Raw genomic sequence first — 25,957 nt, forward strand, 5'->3', positions numbered from 1 at the left:
ATTGATAGAAAAATAAAAGCTGTGCAATGTGTGAACAATTTCAACAAAGCACAAATAAAAAGTGAAAAGACTGACAGTATTGCAGTAAATCACACACTGTTCACTTTCTTTACATTTGCACAGAAGACAATCATTTTCACAGAACTATATCAGTGTGCAGTGTCTCATGCTGCATTTTAAGTGGGGTTACTGATTGCTTATTTTACTCCTGTTTTACGTTGGGTGGAGGGGGAGGAGTCACAGCCCCGCTTTACCGTCTACCTCTTGCTTGGTATACTTGCTATGCTATTTGCTTGCCTAACAGAATTGCTAATGTGACATCCAGTGGACACATTTAGAACAGCAGTTTCTTTCATTAAAAATACAGCTGAATTTTACACTTCGCAAACTCATCTCGCGGGCCGGATTGAACCTGTTATGCCCGAATGTCGAGGGAGGTGGGGGTTGGGTTGTGGGTGTTGGGGGTTAATTGTTCATAAGTCTCTGATTTGCACATCAACCAGTCTGAGGAGTAAAAGTTGGCAGTTTGTTATGCAAACAGTTATCACTTATGCGTCAACGTCAGTTTTGATACATCTCAACTTTGCAGTGAAAAAGGGTGTAGTGCAGGTTTTTGAGCTTGCACAAACTTGACACATGAGGCCCCAGGACTGAAGAAGGAGTAACCAAGCACTTGAAGCATCATCTATCTTACTGTTCAGCAAGGTTTCAGATACAGAGAAGACATGGGGTCATGAGTAGATAAGATTATGCTCCAAATAATCCAAGTTTGTATGAATACCTCAGATATTTGTGAAAGAAGCAGTGAGGAGGTCCTGGGTAGGGTGGATGTCACCACATATGAGCAACATACCACAAACTAAACAGCTAATAGGTTATTTTCCCTTGTGTGTTCTTATGTGTTTTACTGCATCTGCTTTATGTGGGAACCTTCTACAGCACACAGAACAACTAAATGGTTTTTCTCCAGCGTGTGTTCTCATGTGTCGCCACAAAGAGCTGTTATGACAAAAGCTGTTGCCACAAACTGAACAATTAAAGGGTTTTTCACAAGTGTGTGTTCTCATGTGTTTAGTCAAAGTGCTCTTAAAAGAAACGCTTTTGCCACAAACTGAACACTTAAAGGGTTTTTCACCTGTGTGTGTTCTCATGTGTTGAGTCAAAATGCTCTTAATAGAAAAGCTTTTGCCACAAACTGAACACTTAAAGGGTTTTTCACCAGTGTGTGTTGTCATGTGTTTAGTCAAACTGCTCTTAAAAGAAACGCTTTTGCCACAAACTGAACATTTAAATGGTTTTTCACCTGTGTGTGTTGTCATGTGTCCAGTCAAATTGCCATTTTGAGAAAAGCTTTTGCCACAAACTGAACAATTAAAGGTTTTTTCACCTGCGTGTGTTCTCATGTGTTGAGTCAAAGAGCCATTTTGAGAAAAGCTTTTGCCACAAACTGAACAATTAAAGGGTTTTTCACCTGTGTGTGTTCTCATGTGTCGAGTCAAACGGCTCTTTTTAGTAAAGCTTTTAGCACAAACTGAGCAGCTCAAACATGTTTTACCTCTCTTCTTTGTAGAGCATTCAGAGTGTTTGTTGTCAGTGTGAGTCCTCATATCACCTTCACAGTCTTTATCGCTGCTCAAAGGTTCTTCAACCTCGTCTTCAGCCTCACTATCTGATAGTGGAGCTAAGAGGTTGTCTACTTGTGGTTTCTCTTCATCATCTTCAGTCTTCACAGAGAGAATACTCAGTGGAAACTTGGTGTAATCAGCTTCCTCTCGTCCTAGAAGACACTCTCCCTCCTGAGTGATGCAGAGTTCCTCCTCTTCCTTTTTAATGCAGGGTGGTTGTGGAGTCTCCTGCTTCAAAGTGGAGCTCCCCCCTAACTGAGGGGAAACTTCTTCTGGATTACCGATCAGCTGCTGGACGTCTGCAAGACACAAACAACAAAAACACACTTTCTTCTATGTACTGTATGTGTGTGTAGTAGGGTTGTACAGTATACTGCTACTAATAAAGTATTGTGGTACTAATCAATTGAAATCGGTACTATACCACCTTTGAAAAGTACCGGTACCGTTCTTTCACCTGAATGCTGCTGTGCGGCGGTGACTACAGAGCCGAGGCGCATGATGTTGAGTGTGTCAAAACGCACACACAAAGTGCATACAAGCAATAACATGGTGGAGAGGAAGAAAGGCAACAAAGGACAATTCTACTGGTTAATAAAGAGGGTGCATGGAGTGCAATATGGAGGTATTTGGGCTTCTAAACTAACAATAAAGGTGACACTTTAAACAGGGAGCCGCCGCTCTGCAAGGGTTGCTTTACACCTTTCATGTTTGTGGGCTCCCAGACCGTGGTCGAGGAGCGCAGGGGAGACGTTCCCTCCAGGGCCCATGTTGTGTCGGGGGTAACACTGGGTCCATAAAGCTCCGCTCTTTGGTCGGAAGGACGAGGCCGTCGATTAGTTACAGCTTGCTCACTTTATTTATTATTTCCACGGGGCACAAGCGGGCATCCACCATGCTATTAACACTCCTGCACATGCTACCACTACCTCTCCTTACTCGCCCACTCACTTACTCACGTCACTCACCCCACATACTGCCACTCTTAAAGGCCTACTGAAATGATTTTTTTTAATTTAAACAGGGATAGCAGATCTATTCTATGTGTCATACTTGATCATTTCGCGATATTGTCATATTTTTGCTGAAAGGATTTAGTATAGAACAACGACGATAAAGATCGCAACTTTTGGTATCTGATAAAAAAAGGCTTGCCCCTACCGGAAGTAGCGTGACGTAGTCAATTGAACATATACGCAAAGTTCCCTATTGTTTACAATGATGGCCGCATGAAGTGAGAGAGATTCGGACCGAGAAAGCGACGATTTCCCCATTAATTTGAGCGAGGATGAAATATTTTTAAATGAGGAAAGTGCTAGTGAAGGACTAGTGGGGAGTGGAAGATGCTGTGAGAGCCGGGGGTGACCTGATATATAGCTGGAAATGACTACAACAGTAAATAAACACAAGACATATATATACTCTATTAGCCACAACACAACCAGGCTTATATTTAATATGCCACAAATTAATCCTAATGCTAGCTCCTAGCTCCTAGCTACTACCTCGAGCTAGTTATAGCAAGCGATCAAATGTTTGGAAGCGCAGCTGTGTACTCACGTTATCGCAACTGTGTATCCAAATCAAAGTCCTCCTGGTAAGAGTCTCTGTTGTCCGAGTTCTTCCATCTTGACTGCATCTTTCGGGAATGTAAACAAAGAAGCGCCAGCTGTGTACGTGTTGTTGCTGACTTCCCTTGCAAAATAGACACTTCGCACCGACAACTTTCTTCTTTGCTTGCTCAGCTTCTTTCTCCATAATGCAATGAACAAATTGCAACAGATTCACCAACACAGATGTCCAGAATACTGTGGAATAATGAGATGAAAACAGAGCTTTTTCGTATTGACTTCAATGGTGTCCGAATACTTCCGTTTCAATGATTGACGTCACGCGCATACGTCAACCCTCAGAGGCGTTTCGAACCGGAAGTTTAGCGGGAAATTTAAAATTGCACTTTATAAGTTAACCCGGCCGTATTGGCATGTGTTGCAATGTTAAGATTTCATCATTGATATATAAACTATCAGACTGCGTGGTCGCTAGTAGTGGCTTTCAGTAGGCCTTTAAAGGCCTACTGAAATGCGATTTTCTTATCCAAACGGGGATAGCAGGTCCATTCTATGTGTCATACTTGATCATTTCGTGATACTGCCATATTTTTGCTGAAAGGATTTAGTAGAGAACATCGACGATAAAGTTCGCAACTTTTGGTCGCTGATAAAAAAGCCTTGCCTGTACCGGAAGTAGCGTGACGTCACAGGTTGTGGAGCTCCTCTCATCTGCACATTGTTTACAATCATGGCCACCAGCAGCGAGAGTGATTCGGACCGAGAAAGCGACTATTACCCCATTAATTTGAGAGAGCATGAAAGATTTGTGGATGAGGAAAGTGAGAGTGAAGGATTAGAGGGCAGTGGAAGCGATTCAGATAGGGAAGATGCTGTGAGAGGCGGGTGGGACCTGATATTCAGCTGGGAATGACTACAACAGTAAATAAACACAAGACATATATTTACTCTATTAGCCACAACACAACCAGGCTTATATTTAATATGCCACAAATTAATCCGCATAACAAACACCTCCCCCCTCCCGTCCATATAACCCACCAATACAAATCAAACACCCGCACAACACACTCAATCCCACAGCCCAAAGTACCGTTCACCTCCGTAAAGTTCATACAGCACATATATTTCCCCAAAGTCACGTACGTGACATGCACATAGCGGCACGCACGTATGGGCAAGCGATCAAATGTTTGGAAGCCAAAGCTGCGTACTCACGGTAGCGCGTCTGCTATCCAACTCAAAGTCCTCCTGGTTGTGTTGCTGCAGCCAGCCGCTAATACACAGCTTCCCACCTACAGCTTTCGTCTTTGCTGTTTTCATTGTTCATTAAACAAATTGCAAAAGAGTCACCAACACAGATGTCCAGAATACTGTGGAATTTTGCGATGAAAACAGACGACTTAATAGCTGGCCACAAATTGTTTTTGGAAACTGTGGACGTCGTGTCCTCCGGACCAAAGAGGAAAAGAACCATCCGGATTGTTATAGACGCAAAGTTGAAAAGCCAGCGTGTGTGATGGTGTGGGGGTGTATTAGTGCCCAAGACATGGGTAACTTACACATCTGTGAAAGCACCATTAATGCTGAAAGGTACATACAGGTTTTGGAGCAACATATGTTGCCATCCAAGCAACGTTACCATGGACGCCCCTGCTTATTTCAGCAAGACAATGCCAAGCCACGTGTTACATCAACGTGGCTTCATAGTAAAAGAGTGCGGGTACTAGACTGGCCTGCCTGTAGTCCAGACCTGTCTCCCATTGAAAATGTGTAGTGCATTATGAAGCCTAAAATACCACAACGGAGACGCCCGGACTGTTGAACAACTTAAGCTGTACATCAAGCAAGAATGGGAAAGAATTACACCTGAGAAGCTTAAAAAATGTGCTATAGTTACATTAATCATTAGTAATGGAGCAGCCTAGTTTTGAATGGCAGGGTCCCTGCTATCACATGTTGATAAAAATATAACATTTACATAATAAAAATCAACTACAGGCTTCCCAAATGCTGTAATAAATTAAGCATGATGAGTTGACTTGAAACCGTTTAATGTTGCACTTTTTATATGTAGAAGAAAAGTTGTGTCATTTTATTTAATCTGAGCAACAACTTGAGGCAGTTTAATGTTGATTAACGTGGGAAGAATTATTATAGTGTTCCCAATGTTAAAAGGATAAAGCCATTGTTTACAAATTTGGTAAATAAATAACCCAAAAATTTATATTTTGTTGTTTTCTTACTGTACCGAAAATGAACCGAACCGTGACCTCTAAACCGAGGTACGTACCGAACCAAAATTGTTGTGTACCGTTACACCCCTTCTGATTAGACATACTAGCACTGTGTCAAATAAAAAGTAGCACATTCTAGTAGACATGGTCTTTTTTCAATCATACACTCACTCATCCCTTTAACCGTTACAGGCTCAAGAATTTGCATGCACGTTCCGCGGGCTGTTCATCTTTTTTTCTTTTCTTTTTTTTACAATAACATGTTTATGATCGTGTCATGTCTTAAATGAAGTTGAGATTAAAATGGGATTAATTGTCCAGCCCTACTAAGAACTAGGAAATACAATTAAAAAATGCTCAAAATCAAATCCTGGCGCAACAACATCATTTTAATCTTTCACTAGCTGCTACAGTGTTTACAAGATGGAGGATGACTTCGAGATAGTGGCTGTTATGTCCACTCTAACATCCATCCAATAACTTGATGGACTCCATGAATAACTTAGCTTAGTAATGCGAGCTAAATATTTTAAATGTGGCGTTTGCCAAACATGGGAAGCGCTTGTTTTGCTCTTCCACTTTCTTCATTTGACTTTTGCATTCTTTCATCTCCTCTGATGTGAACTCCACTGCCTTCTTCAAGCTAACAATCATGGCGGCTCTTTCTTTACATTCTTCAACAAAGCCGGCTAATTTAGACTTTAAGGGCTTGAAATTCAAATACTTTTCAAATGACAAAACTTCAAGTCACTCACCTTCATCTTTCGTCTTTATCTCCGTTGGTGATTTGCTGGAAGTTGGTGGCGCTGATTCTCTTTCATGTTCTCTTTTAGCGGACGTCGCCATCTTAGCATAGCAGTAGTCGTCCATCTTCTATCACGTCTTCAATCTTCACTTCAGATATCGCTCCAAACTCAATGCACGTTTCGTGGCTTTGGAAAATGCGAATTGAGATATTTGTTGCTATATTTGCTGTGAATCATATGACTTTAAGAACGTGAATTCGAAAATTATCCGAACAACCATAGCATGCGGTCTTCGTCTTTTTGCTTGGCTTCAAGTACATTTGCGCATGCGCTAAAAGTCTGCAACTTCCGTTTCCTACTCCACATCAGGTTTTTTTTCAAAATAAAGTCAATTTAATCTTAGTTTAAAACAATGGTTAGTAAAAGTATCTAACATCAAATAATCTACAACTACTGTTTGAAAATAAAATATATATATATATACAAGCACGTGCACAGACTTTTTCCATGGCTGTTGTTCAAACCAGAAAAAGGGCAAACATCGAGGGAAAAAAATCCTACATTTTAAATACTACAAGAAACACAGAAATATTTTTCAAGCTACTTAGTTGTTTTAGTTAAAAACCTTTATAAAGTCAAATGATTACTCTGAATAAAGAAGAAAAGCACTAAGAGTGTAGATCTCCACCAGGACCAATCCTATTGTTCACATGCTACTAAACTGTGTGCCATCTCATGTGTATCGTGTGCTGGTATGACAATAAACCATACTTGCCAACCCTCCCTGATTTTCCAGGAGACTCCCGGAATTCAGCGCCTCTCCCGAAAACCTCCCGGAAGAAATTTTCTCCCAAAAATCTCCCGGAATTCAGCCGGAGTTGGAGGCCACGCCCCCTCCAGCTCCATGCGGACCTGAGTGGGGACAGCGGCGACAGTCTGTTTTCACGTCCGCTTTCCCACGATATAAACAGCGTGCCTGCCCAATCACGTTATAACTGTAGAATGATTGAGGGCGCGTTCTTGGTTTCTTATGTGGGTTTATTGTTAGGCAGTTTCATTAACGTCCTCCCAGCGCGGTAACAACACACAACAGCAGTAACGTTTTCGTCTACCGTAAAGCAGTTCGTCTGCCGTAAACAGCAATGTTGTGACACTCTTAAACAGGACAATACTGCCATCTACTGGATAGCCTCCGGGACACTGAAATTCAAGTATTTATTTTATTTATATGTATAATAGGATATATATATATATATATATATATATATATATATATATATATATATATATATATATATATATATATATATATATATATATATATATTGAATTGAAGTATTTATTTCAAACCTGCTCAGTACAACAAAACATTTTTTTTTACATTTTGGCAGAGACATTTATGCAAGGCTTGAAAAGGGGTTGGATGAAGCAGATGCTTATAATATCCCAACCTCTCTCACTCACTCCACATTCAACATAAACAATATAATACAAGAACAATACTATACAAACAAAAACAAGAAAAGCTCCTGTACACTAACAATACAATAGTACCACTGTTACTTTGAGACTGTCAGGCTTGAACTAATGAAGGGACTCAGATGCAGAGATGGGAGGTTCTAAATAAGGCTTTTATTTTGAAAATAACTCTTAACCTCCAGAGCAGAAATTTTACAATCACTATGAGGTACTACTATGATAACAAAAAACGTTTCCAAAAAAGGGAAAGAACCAAAAATCACTCCAACGGAGGAATTGACAAAAATAAGACAAATATAACTAGTAACGGATCTGCTATACAAAACTTTAACAAAAAGCGCTCCAACAGGAGGAAGAAAATAAAGACTATCAAAACTTACTACACTCAATATGTTCTAACAATTATATAAACAAAATTCACTCAAACTTTGAGGAAGGAAATGTTAAGGAAAAATCATAACTCACCACTGCGGTAGAAAAAGGTTAAATAACAAAGGTCGCTCTGAGGGAGGAAAAAGTTAAACTCAAAATTACAGCTAGACAAATGCTGGATAAACAAACGTGGTCGTGGGACGGGGCAAGACAAGAACATGAGCTTGGAGGCAAGACAGGCACGAAGGATCGAGACAATCTGGCACAGAACAAGGGGAGGGATGGGCTTATATGGAACATGAGGGTAATGGGAAACAGGTGGAAACAATCAAGGGTCAGGGATGACGTCAGACTGGTGACACAAGAGGAAGGGCCCGTGATCTCAAACAAGAGGAGATGCTTTTTCAAAATAATACATGCAAATCACAAGACAGAAAAACCAAGACAAGACTCTCCTCACCGCGGTGTGACAGAGACAAGACGAGACAAAAAACACACACACACACACACACACACACACACACACACACACACACACACACACACACACACACACACACACACACACACACAGGCCCAAACAATCTCTGACCATACACCTCTCTCCCATCGCTCTGTGCTGAGGGCATCACTCTCTTTCCTCCTCGTACTTCTTCAGTACTTCTTTTTTAAACAGTCTTTTAAATTGAATCATGTTAGAACACGTTTTTAACTCGTCCCCTAAGTTGTTCCACAGACTGACTCCACGCACTGAAATGCACATTGACTTTAAAGTTGTTCTAAATTTAGGCAAATATAATTTGTTGTTTCCTCTTAGACTGTACCTATGGTGAGTATCTCTATCCTGGAATAGGTTGTGTATATTGGATGGTAGAGTTTTGGGATGCCCTAAACATAATTTGAGCAGTTTTAAAACTGATCACATGGTGCAGTTTAAGTTGCTTTAACTCCATGAATAGTGGATTTGAATGATGTCTGTAGTGAACTATGGACACAATCCTAATGGCCTTTTTCTGCAGAGTGAGTAAAGGCTGTAGATGAGATTTAGAACAATTTCCCCAGACTTCAACACAATAATTTAAATATGACACAATAAATGAATGGTACAATAACAGCAGAGCATTGGTGTTCAATAAATGCCATGATCTCCTCATCATTCCAACACATTTAGCAACCTTTGTCCTCAAGTAACTTATATGAGGCTTCCATGATATATTTTCATCTATTACCACTCCTAAGAATGAATTTTGTTGAACATAATCTATTGGTGTATCATCAATAACAATCCTGATGGGTATATTACTTTTTCGATTGCTAAAGAGCATGATTTTGGTCTTCTTTACATTCAGAGACAATTTGTTGGTATTAAACCAAGTTTTTAACTTGATCATCTCCTCAGTCACAGAGGCCAGAAGTTGCTTCATGTGGTCACCTGCACATGTAATGGTTGTATCGTCAGCAAAGAGGATGAACTCCAGCAGTGTTGATACTTTACATATTTCATTGATATACATTATAAATAGTGTGGGTCCTAGTATGGACCCCTGGGGGACTCCACAGGTTATGTTCATGAGTGTAGATCGGTATTGGTCGTTCTGAACAATCTGCTGTCTCTCATTCAAGTAGCTCTTCAGCCATTTCCCTGCCACTCCCCTTATGCCATAGTTTTCCAGTTTATTTACCAAAATCTGGTGGTCAATGGTATCGAAAGCCTTTTGCAGGTCAATAAAAATTCCTATAACAAATGTATTCTTCTCGATACCATTAGTAATGTTTTCTATTAAATCACTTAAAGCTAATGAAGTTGACCTATTTTGACGGAACCCATATTGACAATCAGATAATAATTTGTGCTTTTCAATGAAGCCACGAAGTCTATTATCAAATAATTTTTCCAATATTTTTGACAACTGTGGCAGAAGGGAGACGGGCCGGTAATTTGTGAAGTGGTGTTTGTCTCCAGATTTGAAGATGGGGATGGGATATTATATATATATATAAAGCTAGAATTCACTGAAAGTCAAGTATTTCATATATATATATATATATATATATATATATATATATATATATATATATATATATATATATATATATATATATATATGAAATATAAATGAAATACTCGAGTTGGTGAATTCTAGCTGTAAATATACTCCTCCCCTCTTAACAGGAAGCTGAACGAATCTGGCGGAATACAAAACTTCATATTCACCATGACATCTATAAAGAGAGCCTCCAGGCCTACAATTTAGTCTTAAAAAGTGCTAGAGAAACATTCTTCTCCAATATCATAAACAGCAACACAAATAAGGCCAAAACCCTATTCACAACCGTTGACAGACTGACTAAACCCCCAACACAAATACCAGCCGAACTCCATTCCACGCAGAAATGCAATGAGTTTGCATTCTTTTATACTGATAAAATTGAAGGCATCAGACGCACCATCAATATCTCAAGTAAAAAAGTTGGATCACCACCCCATTTAGGCAAAAGTAACACAGCAATGATGGCAAGCTTTAATGCCATAGACTCTAAAACTCTAGTGGAAACGGTGACAGCTCTAAAGTCATCCACCTGCTGCCTTGATGTTTTACCTACCAACTTCTTTAAGAATGTTTTTGACTGCCTATCAACAGACGTCTTGCAAATAGTTAATAATTCTATTAAATCGGGCAATTTCCCGAAGGCTTTCAAAACTGCAGTCATTAAACCTCTTCTAAAAAAGCAGAGCCTAGATGCCTCTGTTATCAACAACTACAGACCAATTTCAAATCTACCATTCATAAGTAAAATAATTGAGAAAGTTGTCCTCCAACAACTAAATCACTTCTTGGCTTCTACTGGCTGCCACAACAACTTCCAGTCAGGATTTCGACCTCTTCATAGCACAGAGACGGCCCTTCTTAAAGTTATAAATGGCATCCGTCTAAACACAGACTCTGGCAAAACTTCAGTATTAATGCTTTTGGACCTCAGTGCTGCATTTGACACTGTCGACCACTCAATACTTTTGGACAGGTTGGAAAACTGGGTGGGGATCTCAGGCACAGTTTTAAGCTGGTTCAAGTCATATCTACAAGATAGGAACTATTTTGTTTCCATTGGTGACTTTGTATCAGAACCAACCAACGCAACGTGTGGAGTCCCCCAAGGTTCAATCTTGGGGCCGACTTTATTTAACATCTATATGCTCCCACTAGGACAAATCATGCAAAATAATAACATTGACCATCATTGCTATGCCAATGACACCCAAATCTATGTAGCGCTATCACCAAATGACTATCGCCCCATAGATCTTCTGTGCCAGTGCATTGAGCAAGTCAAACACTGGATGTGCCAAAATTTCCTACAACTAAATGAAGATAAAACTGAGATAATTGTTTTTGGTGCTAAAAAAGAAAGGTTTAAAGTCGTCCAACACCTTCAATCACTGTCTCTGAAAACCTCAAATAAAGCCAGAAATCTTGGGGTTATTTTAGATTCTGATTTACATTTCGACAGTCACATCAAATCAGTAACAAAATCGGCCTACTATCACCTCAAAAATGTAAAAAGACTTAGAGGGCTCATGTCAGCTCAAGACTTAGAAAAACTTGTACATGCCTTTATTACCAGTAGGCTAGACTATTGTAATGGTCTCCTTGCAGGTCTTCCCAAAAAAACTGTCAGGCAGCTACAGCTTGTTCAGAACGCTGCTGCTAGAGTTCTAACAAAGACCAAAAAATGTGAGCACATTACACCAATTCTTAAATCCTTACATTGGCTCCCTGTACATCAGAGAATAGATTTCAAAATCCTCCTGCTCACATATAAATCACTACATGGTCTAGGGCCCAAGTATATCACTGATATACTCCCACTATATAAGCCCTCTAGATCACTAAGATCTTCTGAGACCAATCTGTTAGCGGTTCCAAGAGTAAACTCAAATCAAGGGAGAGCATCATTCAGTCACTATGCAACAAATAGCTGGAATAAACTTCCTGAAGATGTCAGACTCTCCCCAACTCTGACTACTTTTAAAACTAGACTGAAGACTTTTATGTTCACCTTAGCTTTCAGCTAAATCTTTTAACTTTTAACGTCTGCACTATTTTTATTGTCTGCATTTTAATTTTGCTTTTATTTTCTTTCATTTCACTTTGTTGTCTGTGAAGCACTTTGAGTCTGCCTTGTGTATGAAAAGCGCTATACAAATAAAGTTGCCTTGCCTTGCCTTGCCTTAACCACGCCCCCCACCCCCCACCACAACCAACAACTTGTATGGACAGTACCACTACACAGCGGAGTCTGATGCTCTTTTTGGTTCCAGGGGACTACACATCATCCACCTTAATGTGAACAGCCTCTCTGGAACCGAACTCGACCAAATCAGAGAAATGTTCCTCAACACGAAGGTAAAAATCCTGTGTTTCTCTGAAACCAAATTTGATCAAAGTATTTCTCACTCAGAGATAGAAATAGAAAACTTTTCGGTTATCAGAAAGGACAGGAATAAACACGGTGGGGGCGTTTGTATGTATATTCACCAATATATGTAATACATAACTCGCACTGATCTTAACCACAATGCCCTGAATCTGTGTGGGCGGAAATCAAATTTAAAAACGCTAAGCCGGTACCAATAGGGACTGTTTACAGACCCCCTAATCAGAGTGATTTCTATGGGGCTCTGGAGGAGTGCTTGGCTGCGGCAGACAAGGTGGAGAAAATTATAACTGGGGATCTGAACACAGATATTCAACGCAGAGATGCGCCTGTTCTCAGATCCTACAGCAAGTTTTGTAATCTACACGGTCTTTCCCAGCTAATAGCACTACCTACAAGGGTGTGTGATTCCACCCAATCAACCATAGATCTCATTCTCACTTCAGACCGACCTAAAATAAAAAATAGTGGGGTCATGATCTGTGGTCTTAGCGACCACTATCTAACCTTCTGCACCCGCAAAATAGCTAAACCCAAAGCCAATGGCCACATAACAGCCCAATCCAGATCCCTTAAAAAATACTCCAGTGATAATTTCAATTTAAAATTAGATGAGTGGGACTGGTCCCCTGTGCTCGTGAGCAACCTGGTCGATGATGTTTGGGATCGCTTCAAAACAGCGTTCCTAAAGATACTAAATGACATGGCTCCTGTGAAAACAGTCAGGATCAAAGCCCGCTCGGAACCATGGATGAATCCGGACCTATTAGCTGCCATAAAAGACAGAGACAGAAAATACTCCGAATACCAAAAGTGTAAAACAGAAGTAGATAAACAACCCAATAATATCAACCTCAAATCACTCCTTTCAACTCTATAAAAACAATGCAATAAATTAAGAAATAAGTCAACAAACCTGACTAAATCCTTAAAATAAAAATCACATTAACGACAAAATAGAGGAAAACACAAATAAGCCATGTAAGCTCTGGAACATTCTCAACAACCAGCTTCCCGGTTGCAGCCAGAAACTTAAAACCAGACTCACCAACATCAGCATCAAGGAGGGAGACTCCCTCATTACAGACAAAATGGAGGTAGCAAGCAGCCTTAACATCTTTTTCACCAGCATAGCCGCAACTTTTGTCAACAAGCTGTCCCACCACTCTGGTCGCTTTGGTGTAGAACACATTAAAGCCTTCTACAGAAAGCTAGGAGTATCCAACAATGATTTCAAATTAGAAATGGTCACAGCTGATGAGGTGTTTAAAAAATTGAGCGCGCTCCACCCAAACAAGGCCGCCGGCCTTGATAATATCCCCTCCAGATTCTTCAGGGACTCTGCCTCCATCATTGCCCCGATCATCACGCACATAATAAACCTCTCAATTACACAAGGCCAAGTACCAAAAGATTTTAAGATAGCAAGAGTAACTCCCATCTTTAAAAAAGTAAGCAAATAGGAACCTGGCAACTACCGACCTGTTTCTATTCTCAGTTCCATTTCGAAAGTAATGGAGAAAATAGTTTATGAACAGGTCGATAGTTACCTTGCCACTAATAAACTCATGTACAAATTCCAATCCGGCTTCAGAACTAACCACTCCACTGACACGTGCCTTCTCTATCTGAGCGACCACATCAAACATGGGGTGGACGCGGGCAAATACTGCGGCATGGTCACGCTGGACCTTCAGAAGGCCTTTGACACCGTTAACCACGCTATACTGTTGGATAAGCTCAGAGCATTCGGATTTAACAAAACCTCATGGAGCTGGATGCAATCTTACTTGGAGGGGAGGGAGCAGGTGGTAGAGGTGAACGGCACCGTGTTCCCCCCCCTCTCAGTGAGCTGTGGAGTCCCCCAAGGCAGTATATTGGGACCTTTACTGTTCCTAATATACATAAACAACTTGTCATCGGCATGCGACTGTGAATTGTTCTTGTTTGCGGATGACTCTGCCTTGCTGGTATCAGACAAGGACAAGTCACAGGTGGAGAAAATCCTCAGTGCTGAGCTCTGTAGAACTTGCACCTGGCTCGCTGACAACAAGCTATCCATACACTTGGGTCAAACAGAATCCATCCTATTTGGGTCCCACATCAACCTTAAAGGCCTACTGAAACCCACTACTACCGACCACGCAGTCTGATAGTTTATATATCAATGATGAAATCTTAACATTATAACACATGCCAATACGGCCGGGTTAACTTATAAAGTGACATTTTAAATTTGCCGCTAAACTTCCGGTTCAAAACGCCTCTGAGGATGACGTATGCGCGTGACGTAGACCGGGGAACACGGGTATGCCTTCCACATTGAAGCCAATACGAAAAAGCTCTGTTTTCATTTCATAATTCCACAGTATTCTGGACATCTGTGTTCGTGAATCTGTTGCAATCATGTTCATTGCATTATGGAGAAGGAAGCTGAGCAAGCAAAGAAGAAAGTTGTCGGTGCGAAATGGACGTATTTTTCGAACGTAGTCAGCAACAACAGTACACAGCCGGCGCTTCTTTGTTTACATTCCCGAAAGATGCAGTCAAGATGGAAGAACTCGGATAACAGAGACTCTAACCAGGAGGACTTTTGACTTCGATACACAGACGCCTGTAGAGAACTGGGACAACACAGACTCTTACCAGGATTACTTTGATTTGGATGACAAAGACGCAGACGTGCTACTGTGAGTATGCAGCTTTGGCTTCTAAACATTTGATCGCTTGACCGTATGTGCGCAACTTTTTTTTGCGTATGTACGTAACTTTTTAAAAATATATAAGCTTTATGAACCTTGGGTTAGGTGAACGGTCTTTTGGGCTGAGTGATTGTGTGTGTTGATCAGGTGTTTGAATTGTATTGGCGTGTTCTATGGAGCTAGGAGCTAGCAGAGGAGCTAGGAGCTAGCGTAACAAACACACAGGTGTTTCTATGCAGGATTAATTTGTGGCATATTAAATATAAGCCTGGTTGTGTTGTGGCTAATAGAGTATATATATGTCTTGTGTTTATTTACTGTTGTAATCATTCCCAGCTGAATATCAGGTCACCCCCGGCTCTCACAGCATCTTCCCTATCTGAATAGCTTCAACTCCCCACTAGTCCTTCACTTGCACTTTACTCATCCACAAATCTTTCATCCTCGCTCAAATTAATGGGGAAATTGTCGCTTTCTCGGTCCGAATCTCTCTCACTTCATGCGGCCATCATTGTAAACAATAGGGAACTTTGCGTATATGTTCAACTGACTACGTCACGCTACTTCCGGTAGGGGCAAGCCTTTTTTTTATCAGATACCAAAAGTTGCAATCTTTATCGTCGTTGTTCTATACTAAATCCTTTCAGCAAAAATATGGCAATATCGCGAAATGATCAAGTATGACACATAGAATAGATCTGCTATCCCCGTTTAAATAAAAAAAATTCATTTCAGTAGGCCTTTAAGAAAGTCAACCCTCAAATCTAGACTCCAAACATCCCAGAACAAGCTAGTCAGATTACTTCTAGACCTCCACCCCAGATCCCACCTCACTCCTACCCACTTCTCCAAAGTGGGCTGGCTCAGGGTGGAGGACAGAGTAAAACAACTTGCACTGAGCCTAGTCCACATGAGGCCCCAGGTCCCTGGACTGAAGAAGGAGTAACCAAGCACTTGAAGCATCATCTATCTTACTGTTCAGGAAGGTTTCAGATACAGAGAAGACATGGGGTCATGAGTGGATAATATTATGCTCCAAATAATCCAAGTTTGTATGAATACCTCAGATATTTGTGAAAGAAGCAGTGAGGAGGTCCTGGGTAGGGTGGATGTCACCACATATGAGCAACATACCACAAACTAAACAGCTAATTGGTTATTTTCCCTTGTGTGTTGTTATGTGTTTTACTGCGTCTGCATTATGTGGGAACCTTTTACATCACACTGAACAAGTAAATGGTTTTTCTCCAGCGTGTGTTCTCATGTGTCGCCACAAAGAGCTGTTATGACGAAAGCTTTTGCCACAAACTGAACAGTTAAATGTTTTTTCTCCTGTGTGTGTTCTCATGTGTCGACACAAAGACCTGTTATGATTAAAGCTTTTGCCACAAACTGAACAATTAAATGTTTTTTCTCCAGCGTGTGTTCTCATGTGTCGACACAAAGAGCTCTTATGATTAAAGCTTTTGCCACAAACTGAACAGTTAAATGTGTTTTCTCCAGCGTGTGTTCTCATGTGTCGCCACAAAGAGCTAATATGATGAAAGCTGTTGCCACAAACTGAACAGTTAAATGTTTTTTCTCCAATGTGTGTTCTCATGTGTCGACACAAAGAGCTGTTATGATTAAAGCTGTTGCCACAAACTGAACAATTAAATGTATTTTCACCTGTGTGTGTTCTCATGTGTTCAGTCAAATTGCCATTTTGAGAAAAGCTTTTGCCACAAACTGAACAATTAAAGGGTTTTTCACCTGTGTGTGTTCTCATGTGTTGAGTCAAACTGCTCTTTTTAGTAAAACTTTTAGCACAAACCGAGCAGCTCAAACATGTTTTACCTCTCTTCTTTGTAGAGCTTTTTTTTTTACCTCTCTTCTTTGTAGAGCATTTTTTTTTACCTCTCTTCTTTGTAGAGCATTCAGAGTGTTTGTTGTCAGTGTGAGTCCTCATATCACCTTCACAGTCTTTATCGCTGCTCAAAGTTACTTCAACCTCGTCTTCAGCCTCACTATCTGATAGTGGAGCTAAGAGGTTGTCTACTTGTGGTTTCTCTTCATCATCTTCAGTCTTCACAGAGAGAATACTCAGTGGAAACTTGGTGTAATCAGCTTCCTCTCGTCCTAGAAGACACTCTCCCTCCTGAGTGATGCAGAGTTCCTCCTCTTCCTTTTTAATGCAGGGTGGTTGTGGAGTCTCCTGCTTCAAAGTGGAGCTCCCCCCTAACTGAGGGGAAACTTCTTCTGGATTACTGATCAGCTGCTGGACGTCTGCAAGACACAAACAACAAAAACACACTTTCTTCTATGTACTGTATGTGTGTGTAGTAGGGTTGTACAGTATACTGCTACTAATAAAGTATAGTAGTACTAATCAATTGAAATCGGTATTATACCACCTTTGAAAAGTACCGGTACCGTTCTTTCATCTGAATACTGCTGTGCGGCGGTGACTACAGAGCGGAGGCGCATGATGTTGAGTGTGTCAAAACGCACACACAAAGTGCATACAAGCAATAACATGGTGGAGAGGAAGAAAGGCAACAAAGGACAATTCTACTGGTTAATAAAGAGGGTGCGTGGAGTGCAATATGGAGGTATTTGGGCTTCTAAACTAACAATAAAGGTGACACTTTAAACAGGGAGCCGCCGCTCTGCAAGGGTTGCTTTACACCTTTCCTGTTTGTGGGCTCCCAGACCGTGGTCGAGGAGCGCAGGGGAGACGTTCCCTCCAGGGCCCATGTTGTGTCGGGGGTAACACTGGGTCCATAAAGCTCCGCTCTTTGGTCGGAAGGACGAGGCCGTCGATTAGTTACAACTTGCTCACTTTATTTATCATTTCCACGGGGCACAAGCGGACATCTACCATGCTAAAACAGTAAATAAACACAAGACATATATATACTCTATTAGCCACAACACAACCAGGCTTATATCTAATATGCCACACATTAATCCACATAACAAACACCTCCCCCCTCCCGTCCATATAACCCACCAATACAAATCAAACACCCGCACAACACACTCAATCCCACAGCCCAAAGTACCGTTCACCTCCGTAAAGTTCATACAGCACATATATTTCCCCAAAGTCACGTACGTGACATGCACATAGCGGCACGCACGTACGGGCAAGCGATCAAATGTTTGGAAGCCAAAGCTGCGTACTCACGGTAGCGCGTCTGCTATCCAACTCAAAGTCCTCCTGGTTGTGTTGCTGCAGCCAGCCGCTAATACACAGCTTCCCACCTATATACTGTGGAATTACTATTTAATTAATACTGTGGAATTTTGCGATGAAAACAGACGACTTAATAGCTGGCCACAAATTGTTTTTGGAAACTGTGGACGTCGTGTCCTCCGGACCAAAGAGGAAAAGAACCATCCGGATTGTTATAGACGCAAAGTTGAAAAGCCAGCGTGTGTGATGGTATGGGGGTGTATTAGTGCCCAAGGCATGGGTAACTTACACATATGTGAAGGCACCATTAATGCTGAAAGGTACATACAGGTTTTGGAGCAACATATGTTGCCATCCAAGCAACGTTATCATGGACGCCCCTGCTTATTTCAGCAAGACAATGCCAAGCCACGTGTTACATCAACGTGGCTTCATAGTAAAAGAGTGCGGGTACTAGACTGGCCTGCCTGTAGTCCAGACCTGTCTCCCATTGAAAATGTGTAGTGCATTATGAAGCTTAAAATACCACAACGGAGACGCCCGGACTGTTGAACAACTTAAGCTGTACATCAAGCAAGAATGGGAAAGAATTACACCTGAGAAGCTTAAAAAATGTGCTATAGTTACATTAATCATTAGTAATGGAGCAGCCTAGTTTTGAATGGCAGGGTCCCTGCTATCACATGTTGATAAAAATATAACATTTACATAATAAAAATCAACTACAGGCTTCCCAAATGCTGTAATAAATTAAGCATGATGAGTTGACTTGAAACGGTTTAATGTTGCACTTTTTATATGTAGAAGAAAAATTGTGTCATTTTATTTAATCTGAGCAACAACTTGAGGCAGTTTAATGTTGATTAACGTGGGAAGAATTATTATAGTGTTCCCAATGTTAAAAGGATAAAGCCATTGTTTACAAATTTGGTAAATAAATAACCCAAAAATTTATATTTTGTTGTTTTCTTACTGTACCGAAAATGAACCGAACCGTGACCTCTAAACCGAGGTACGTACCGAACCAAAATTGTTGTGTACCGTTACACCCCTTCTGATTAGACATACTAGCACTGTGTCAAATAAAAAGTAGCACATTCTAGTAGACATGGTCTTTTTTTTCAATCATACACTCACTCATCCCTTTAACCGTTACAGGCTCAAGAATTTGCATGCACGTTCCGCGGGCTGTTCATCTTTTTTTCTTTTCTTTTTTTTACAATAACATGTTTATGATCGTGTCATGTCTTAAATGAAGTTGAGATTAAAATGGGATTAATTGTCCAGCCCTACTAAGAACTAGGAAATACAATTAAAAAATGCTCAAAATCAAATCCTGGCGCAACAACATCATTTTAATCTTTCACTAGCTGCTACAGTGTTTACAAGATGGAGGATGACTTAGAGATAGTGGCTGTTATGTCCACTCTAACATCCATCCAATGGGCGAGGGCGGACCTACGTCACTTCCGCCTACCAATCCCCTAGCAGTCGGTCGCCATATTGAATTCGTTGAAAACAAACCAGCTCACAGCGAACACAGCATTGACAGAAAAAGCATTTAACGAGGTTTCACGGCATTTTAAACTGTTCTAAATGGCGTATGATTATGTAAATAGTCTTTCCAGTGAGGCTAGGTTAAGATACGAGTTAAAATGTTCTGTAGTTGGATTAAACGACTGCCCTTACCGCCTTCCAGCAGATGCGTGGACTGATAATCCGACACAATGGCTGGACATGGAATTTGGAAATCTATATGTCTACCTCACAAGCGCACCAGGTATATTATTTCATATCTATAGAAAGCCGATTCAAATTTAAACGAAACCGGTTTTCGAAAATAGCCTATACAGGTTATAGACTATATAGTATATACCGCATGTTATTTTTGTACAACAACAACTTCAGCTGTCGAACGTTATAAGGTACAAATTCAACAAGTACAACATTAGCACGGACGGTATAGCCAAGTTGTGGTTAAGAAGGTGGATTTTTGTTCCTTATATTTACCAGAAACAAAGTGATCCGAACACACGACCCGGGACTTTGGGGGACTCCAGTGAGAACCGTCCTCGTTTTCCCGGTGTAAAGCTGCGAGTCATTTGTCTCGTCTCTGTGGGCTTTTATCACGCTTTGGCAGAACAAAATACAACCTTTGTTTTCCCTGTTTCCGGTTGTGGTTAGCACAACCAAAAACAACACAGTTTTTCGGCATTTTGGAGGCAGAATGACGGGTTTAACCAGCGTAGGTCGACAGGTTAAAGAGTAATGGCAACGGTTTGTTTTCAACGCCAGTCTGGTTGCTATGGCTCGAAGAACCCGTATGTAGCTCAGTTGCCCGGATGTCGGCCCTCACCCATAACTTGATGGACTCCATGAATAACTTAGCTTAGTAATGCGAGCTAAATATTTGAAATGTGGCGTTTGCCAAACATGAGAAGCGCTTGTTTTGCTCTTCCACTTTCTTCATTTGACTTTTGCATTCTTTCATCTCCTCTGATGTGAACTCCACTGCCTTCTTCAAGCTAACAATCATGGCGGCTCTTTCTTTACATTCTTCAACAAAGCCGGCTAATTTCGATTTTAAGGGCTTGAAATAGTTTTCAAATGACAAAACTTCAAGTCACTCACCTTCATCTTTCGTCTTTATCTCCGTTGGTGATTTGCTGGAAGTTGGTGGCGCTGATTCTCTTTCATGTTCTCTTTTAGCGGACGTCGCCATCTTAGCATAGCAGTAGTCGTCCATCTTCTATCACGTCTTCAATCTTCACTTCAGATATCGCTCCAAACTCAATGCACGTTTCGTGGCTTTGGAAAATGCGAATTGAGATATTTGTTGCTATATTTGCTGTGAATCATATAACTTTAAGAACGTGAATTCGAAGAATCTCCGAACAACCATAGCATGCGGTCTTCGTCTTTTTGCTTGGCTTCAAGTACATTTGCGCATGCGCAATAAGTCCGCAACTTCCGTTTCCTACTCCACATCATTTTTTTCCCCAAAATAAAGGCAATTTAATCTTATTTTAAAACAATGGTTAGTAAAAGTATCTAACATCAAATAATGGACAACTACTGTTTGAAAATAAAAAATATATATATACAAGCACGTGCACAGACTTTTTCCATGGCTGTTGTTCAAACCAGAAAAAGGGCAAACATCGAGGAAAAACACAGAAACATTTTTTCAAGCTACTTAGTTGTTTTAGTTCAAAACCTTTAGAAAGTCAAATGATTACTCTGTGTAGATCAGGGGTGTCAAACTCATTTTAGATCCGGGGCCACATGGAGAAAAATCAACTCCCAAGTGGGCCGGACTGGTAAAATTATGGCACGATAACTTAAAAAATAAAGACAACTTCAGATTGTTTTCTTTGTTTAAAAGTAGAACAAGCACATTCTGAAAATGTACGAATCATAATGTTGTTGTTTTGTTTTTTTACACTTACATGTTGTGGTTAATAGTATTCTATCTTTATTTGTTGCTATTTATACTTTCTGAATAAATTGTGTGATAAACGTTCAACTCTTTGGTGTTAATTTTCAATCTATCAAGATAAAAAAATAATATCAAAATCAATTAGGATGTTATTTATGTAGTTTGCTCATTTTCCTCGACTGGTGCACTAACATCGAGTGGTTTATTTTTGTTTTACATATGTAGCATAATCTACAAAGATACAAAGAATTGCTATTGCGACATCCAGTGGACACATTTAGAACAGCAGTTTCTTTCATTCAAAAATTTTGGCTCATTATTTCACTTAGCAAACTCATCCCGCGGGCCGGATAAAGCCTGATCCGGCCCTCGGGCCGTATGTTTGACACCCCTGGTGTAGATCATTTGGTAAAATGACTGTTTTGTTGTTGTAATTTTCGAACACACCACCAGGGTGTGCACATCAGGAAATCAGTTATTACCACTCTCTCATGCAGTGCGTATGTAAAATTGCTGTCCTCCTGAAGTCTTTATTAAAGCCAAGTTATTCCTGCAACTCGGCATGGTTCTTCCTACTGGTAACCACAAACAACAACATGGTGTCAGAGTAGCGGACAAACTTCTCGCCTGTGAGTACTTTTTGTACTAAAATTTGCCGCCGGAGATTTTTTTCCTGCCGTGCGGTGGACACGCCGATCCCTAATGGCGGACGGGTTTCGTCGTCCAGACCCAGTCGTCTTCAACGACAATCATACTTGCCAACCCTCCCATTTTTAGCGAGAGAATCCCGGTATTCAGCGCCTCTCCCGACAACCTCCCGGCAGAGATTTTCTCCCGACAAACTCCCGGTATTCAGCCGGAGCTGGAGGCCACGCCCCCTCCAGCTCAATGCGGACCTGAGTGGGGACAGCCGTTCTCACGTCCGCTTTCCCAGCAGCTTGCCTGCCCAATGACGTCATAACATCTACAGCTTTTAGAGAGTAGAGTGCACAACAAGGAGAGAGAGTTCTTGGTTTCTTATGTGGGTTTATTGTTAGGCAGTTTCATTAACGTCCTCCCAGCGCGGTAACAACACACAACACCAGCAGTCACGTTTAGTCTACCGTAAAGCAGTTCGTCTGCCGTAAACAGCAATGTTGTGACACTCTTAAACAGGACAATACTGCCACCTACTGGATAGCCTGCAGAACACTGAAATTCAAGTATGTCTTTTATTTATATGTATAATAAAATAAAAAATAAAATATATATATACATATATATATATATATGTAGCTAGAATTCACTGAAAGTCAAGAATTTCATACATACATATATATATATATATATATATATATATATATATATATATATATATATATATATATATATATATATATATATATATATATATATGAAATACTTGATTTGGTGAATTCTAGCTGTAAATATACTCTCCTCTTAACCACGCCCTTAGCCACGCCCCCCGCCCCAACCACGCCCCCTCCCGATATTGGAGGTCTCAAGGTTGGCAAGTATGATGACAATGTCGCGGAGAACTGGCGCATTTTCGAGCAAGAATGACATTTTCATTGCTGCTGCTCACTCGGACAAGCCCGCGAAGACCCGTGCATATGTAATAGTGTGATGTTGTTGCGCTATATTATGAACTAGACAGGGTGTTATATTTCATTTTGAAGTATCGCTTTTATTTTGAAGAACCGGATGTCCGGTGCAGGAAGTGTCTTTGCTGTTTTTTCGATTGCTTTACTTCCTCTTCCCTCTGACTTTTGAGTACAAGGTAATAGTTCTTCACTGCTCCGTGTTTCTTCATATTGTAAATATTCTTCCTAAATGTTTGTAGATACTTTAAAAGTTAACCCAATAATGTTGTGTGTACAAGTGATGTGTTGTTTTGAGTCATTTTTATGCACAATTTCGTTTATTTAGAAGTAGAGCGTCGACTGTGTGAATTGTTTGGTAGTATTTACACGTGGTATTTACATCACACAGGAGCAGATATCACTCCGCCAGAAAGTTGAAAGCTGTGTGTGTGTGTTTCATGTTTCCAACACAGGTATGTGGATTTGTGCATTATTATTATTTTGTGATAAAACGTTTTTGTTAATGTAATTTAATTTATTATTATTTTTATATGAATTAATGTTTGTTACTTCCTCTTCCTTCGGACTTTTGAATGAGAAGGAGCAGATATCACTCCGCCAGAAAGTTGAAACCTGTGTGTGTGTGTTTCATGTTTCCAACACAGGTTATCAATAAATACTGAACTAGGGCTGCAACTAACGATTAATTTGATAATCGATTAATCTGTTGATTATTACTTCGATTAATCGATTAATAATCGGATAAAAGAGACAAACTACATTTCTATCCTTTCCAGTATTTTATTGAAAAAAACCAGCATACTGCCACCATGTTGTGGACATTGGGGGTGCAGCATACACCAACAATAACACAGAAATGTAATTCATCAGAACTGAATCAGATATTGTACACGTTTCTGTTGTGAATAATAAAGGATTCATTTCAGGCTGCCTCTGAATAATAGCATGAAATATTCCAGCACCTTCATAACGTTTAGTTGTACTAAAGCGTCACTCAAATCTAAATATATTTATATAGCTTTATGGGCCCGGCTACATTGATCCATTATGAAACCAACCTGAGATATTTCTGTCCGTTATGTTTATTTCCAAATTGGTACCCGTGCGTTTTCTCTCTCAAAACGGAGTCAAATGTGCCGGAGACACATTATCTGCCGCGCGTTGCAACAAAGGCATAACTTTAACGTTACTCACAAAAAAGCTATGGACTTAAAAAGTTACGTACTGTGAGTTCCTCCCTTCATCCATGGCTACAACATGTTTCCTCTTCAGGTGCTCCTGAAGCAATGTTGTACTTCCGTGCCATTTTGCAGGAAACGGTCTTCTATGAAGTCTTTAAAGTGAAGTGTTCCCACACCTTTGACGACTTAGGTCATACACTTTTCTCCATTGAAGCAATAACCTCAAGATGTTTCTCCGCTAAACTATCGGTAGTGTTTTCCTGCGCCATTTTTCAAATTTTTCCAGCAAAGGAGACGCCGTCGTCACGTGAGCTGCACATGACCACATCATTGGCTAGCTTACGCCACCTCATGAGACGTAGCCTCACCGCCGCCCTGGCGCTGTTTTGTACTGTTTTTGTACTTATTTTGATAATTGTTCCTCAGCTGTTTGTAAATGTTGCAGTTTATAAATTAAGGTTTATAAAACAAAAAACAACAACAAAAAAATAACAAAAAAAACCCCAAAAAAAGCCTCCGCGCATGCGCATAGCATAGTTCCAACGAATCGATGATTAAATTAATCGCCAACTATTTTGGTAATCGATTTTAATCGATTAGTTGTTGCCGCCCTATACTGAACCGACGGCATGGTGAAGTGTCTTTTATTTTAAAAAAGTACACAACGCAGAATGAGACTCACTACACATACATCCTATTAAACCTCGCTGGTCCACAAGCGATTGAGAGGGAGCGCTCGTTTGCGTACGCGCCAGAGGTCCGTGCCGCCTGAGAGGGCGGTGCTATTCTTGCTCCTGCGGAGTCGCGGGAAGATCCCGAGTGCCTGAAGAGGAAGTTCAGAGAAATGTGCAATTCGCGAACGAACAAAACATTGGAAAGGGACAAGTTCCATTCGAGAATTCAAAAGCATGGGGAGAGCATGGAATCATTCATCAGTGATTTAAAGATTAAAGCTAAAACATGTCAATTTGGAGATCTAACGGACAAACTCATATGTGACAAATTTGTGTGTGGCATCACAAACGACTCTCTGAGAAAGACATTACTGAGGGACAGTGAATTGACTCTTGCCAAGGCAATGTCAATCTGCCGCATTCACGAAATGACAGAGGAAAATATCAAAACATTGGCTACACAAGCTACCAATGTTGATGAGATTAAACCCACACAATACAAGCAATTTAAAGGCACATTCCAGAAAATTGCCCAGACTATCACAAAGTGTAACAATTGTGGAGGGAGTCACACAGCAAAAAGGGGAATGTGTCCGGCGTTTGGACAACAATGTCACAACTGCATGAAACAAAATCACTACAAAAAATGCTGCAAGTCAAAGCCACAGAGCCAGTCCAAGTTTACCACAAACAAGCGCTATGGACAGTCTGT

At 40.6% G+C, this 25,957-nt stretch overlaps 1 protein-coding gene across 1 annotated transcript; it reads right to left on the reverse strand.

Moving 5' to 3' along the window:
- Positions 1–445: 445 nt before the first annotated feature.
- On the reverse strand, positions 446–6,480 carry LOC133632263 (gastrula zinc finger protein XlCGF8.2DB-like). The gene is made up of 2 exons (XM_062024605.1): positions 6,189–6,480; positions 446–1,924 (listed from the first exon to the last, which is right to left on the reverse strand). The coding sequence occupies exons 1-2, from the start codon at positions 6,301–6,303 to the stop codon at positions 876–878; spliced, it is 1,164 nt and encodes a 387-aa protein (XP_061880589.1). The 5' UTR covers positions 6,304–6,480; the 3' UTR covers positions 446–875.
- Positions 6,481–25,957: the final 19,477 nt, after the last annotated feature.

Source organism: Entelurus aequoreus, linkage group LG17 (assembly GCF_033978785.1).
Source record: "Entelurus aequoreus isolate RoL-2023_Sb linkage group LG17, RoL_Eaeq_v1.1, whole genome shotgun sequence".
NCBI lineage: Eukaryota > Metazoa > Chordata > Actinopteri > Syngnathiformes > Syngnathidae > Entelurus > Entelurus aequoreus.

Excerpts from the sequence above, each read along its gene's own strand:
- LOC133632263 (XM_062024605.1), bottom strand. The coding sequence starts at position 6,303 with ATGGACGACTACTGCTATGCTAAGATGGCGACGTCCGCTAAAAGAGAA. Across the intron at positions 1,925-6,188 it reads GATAAAGACGAAAGATGAAG|ACGTCCAGCAGCTGATCGGT; the intron begins GTGAGTGACTTG and ends TGTGTCTTGCAG.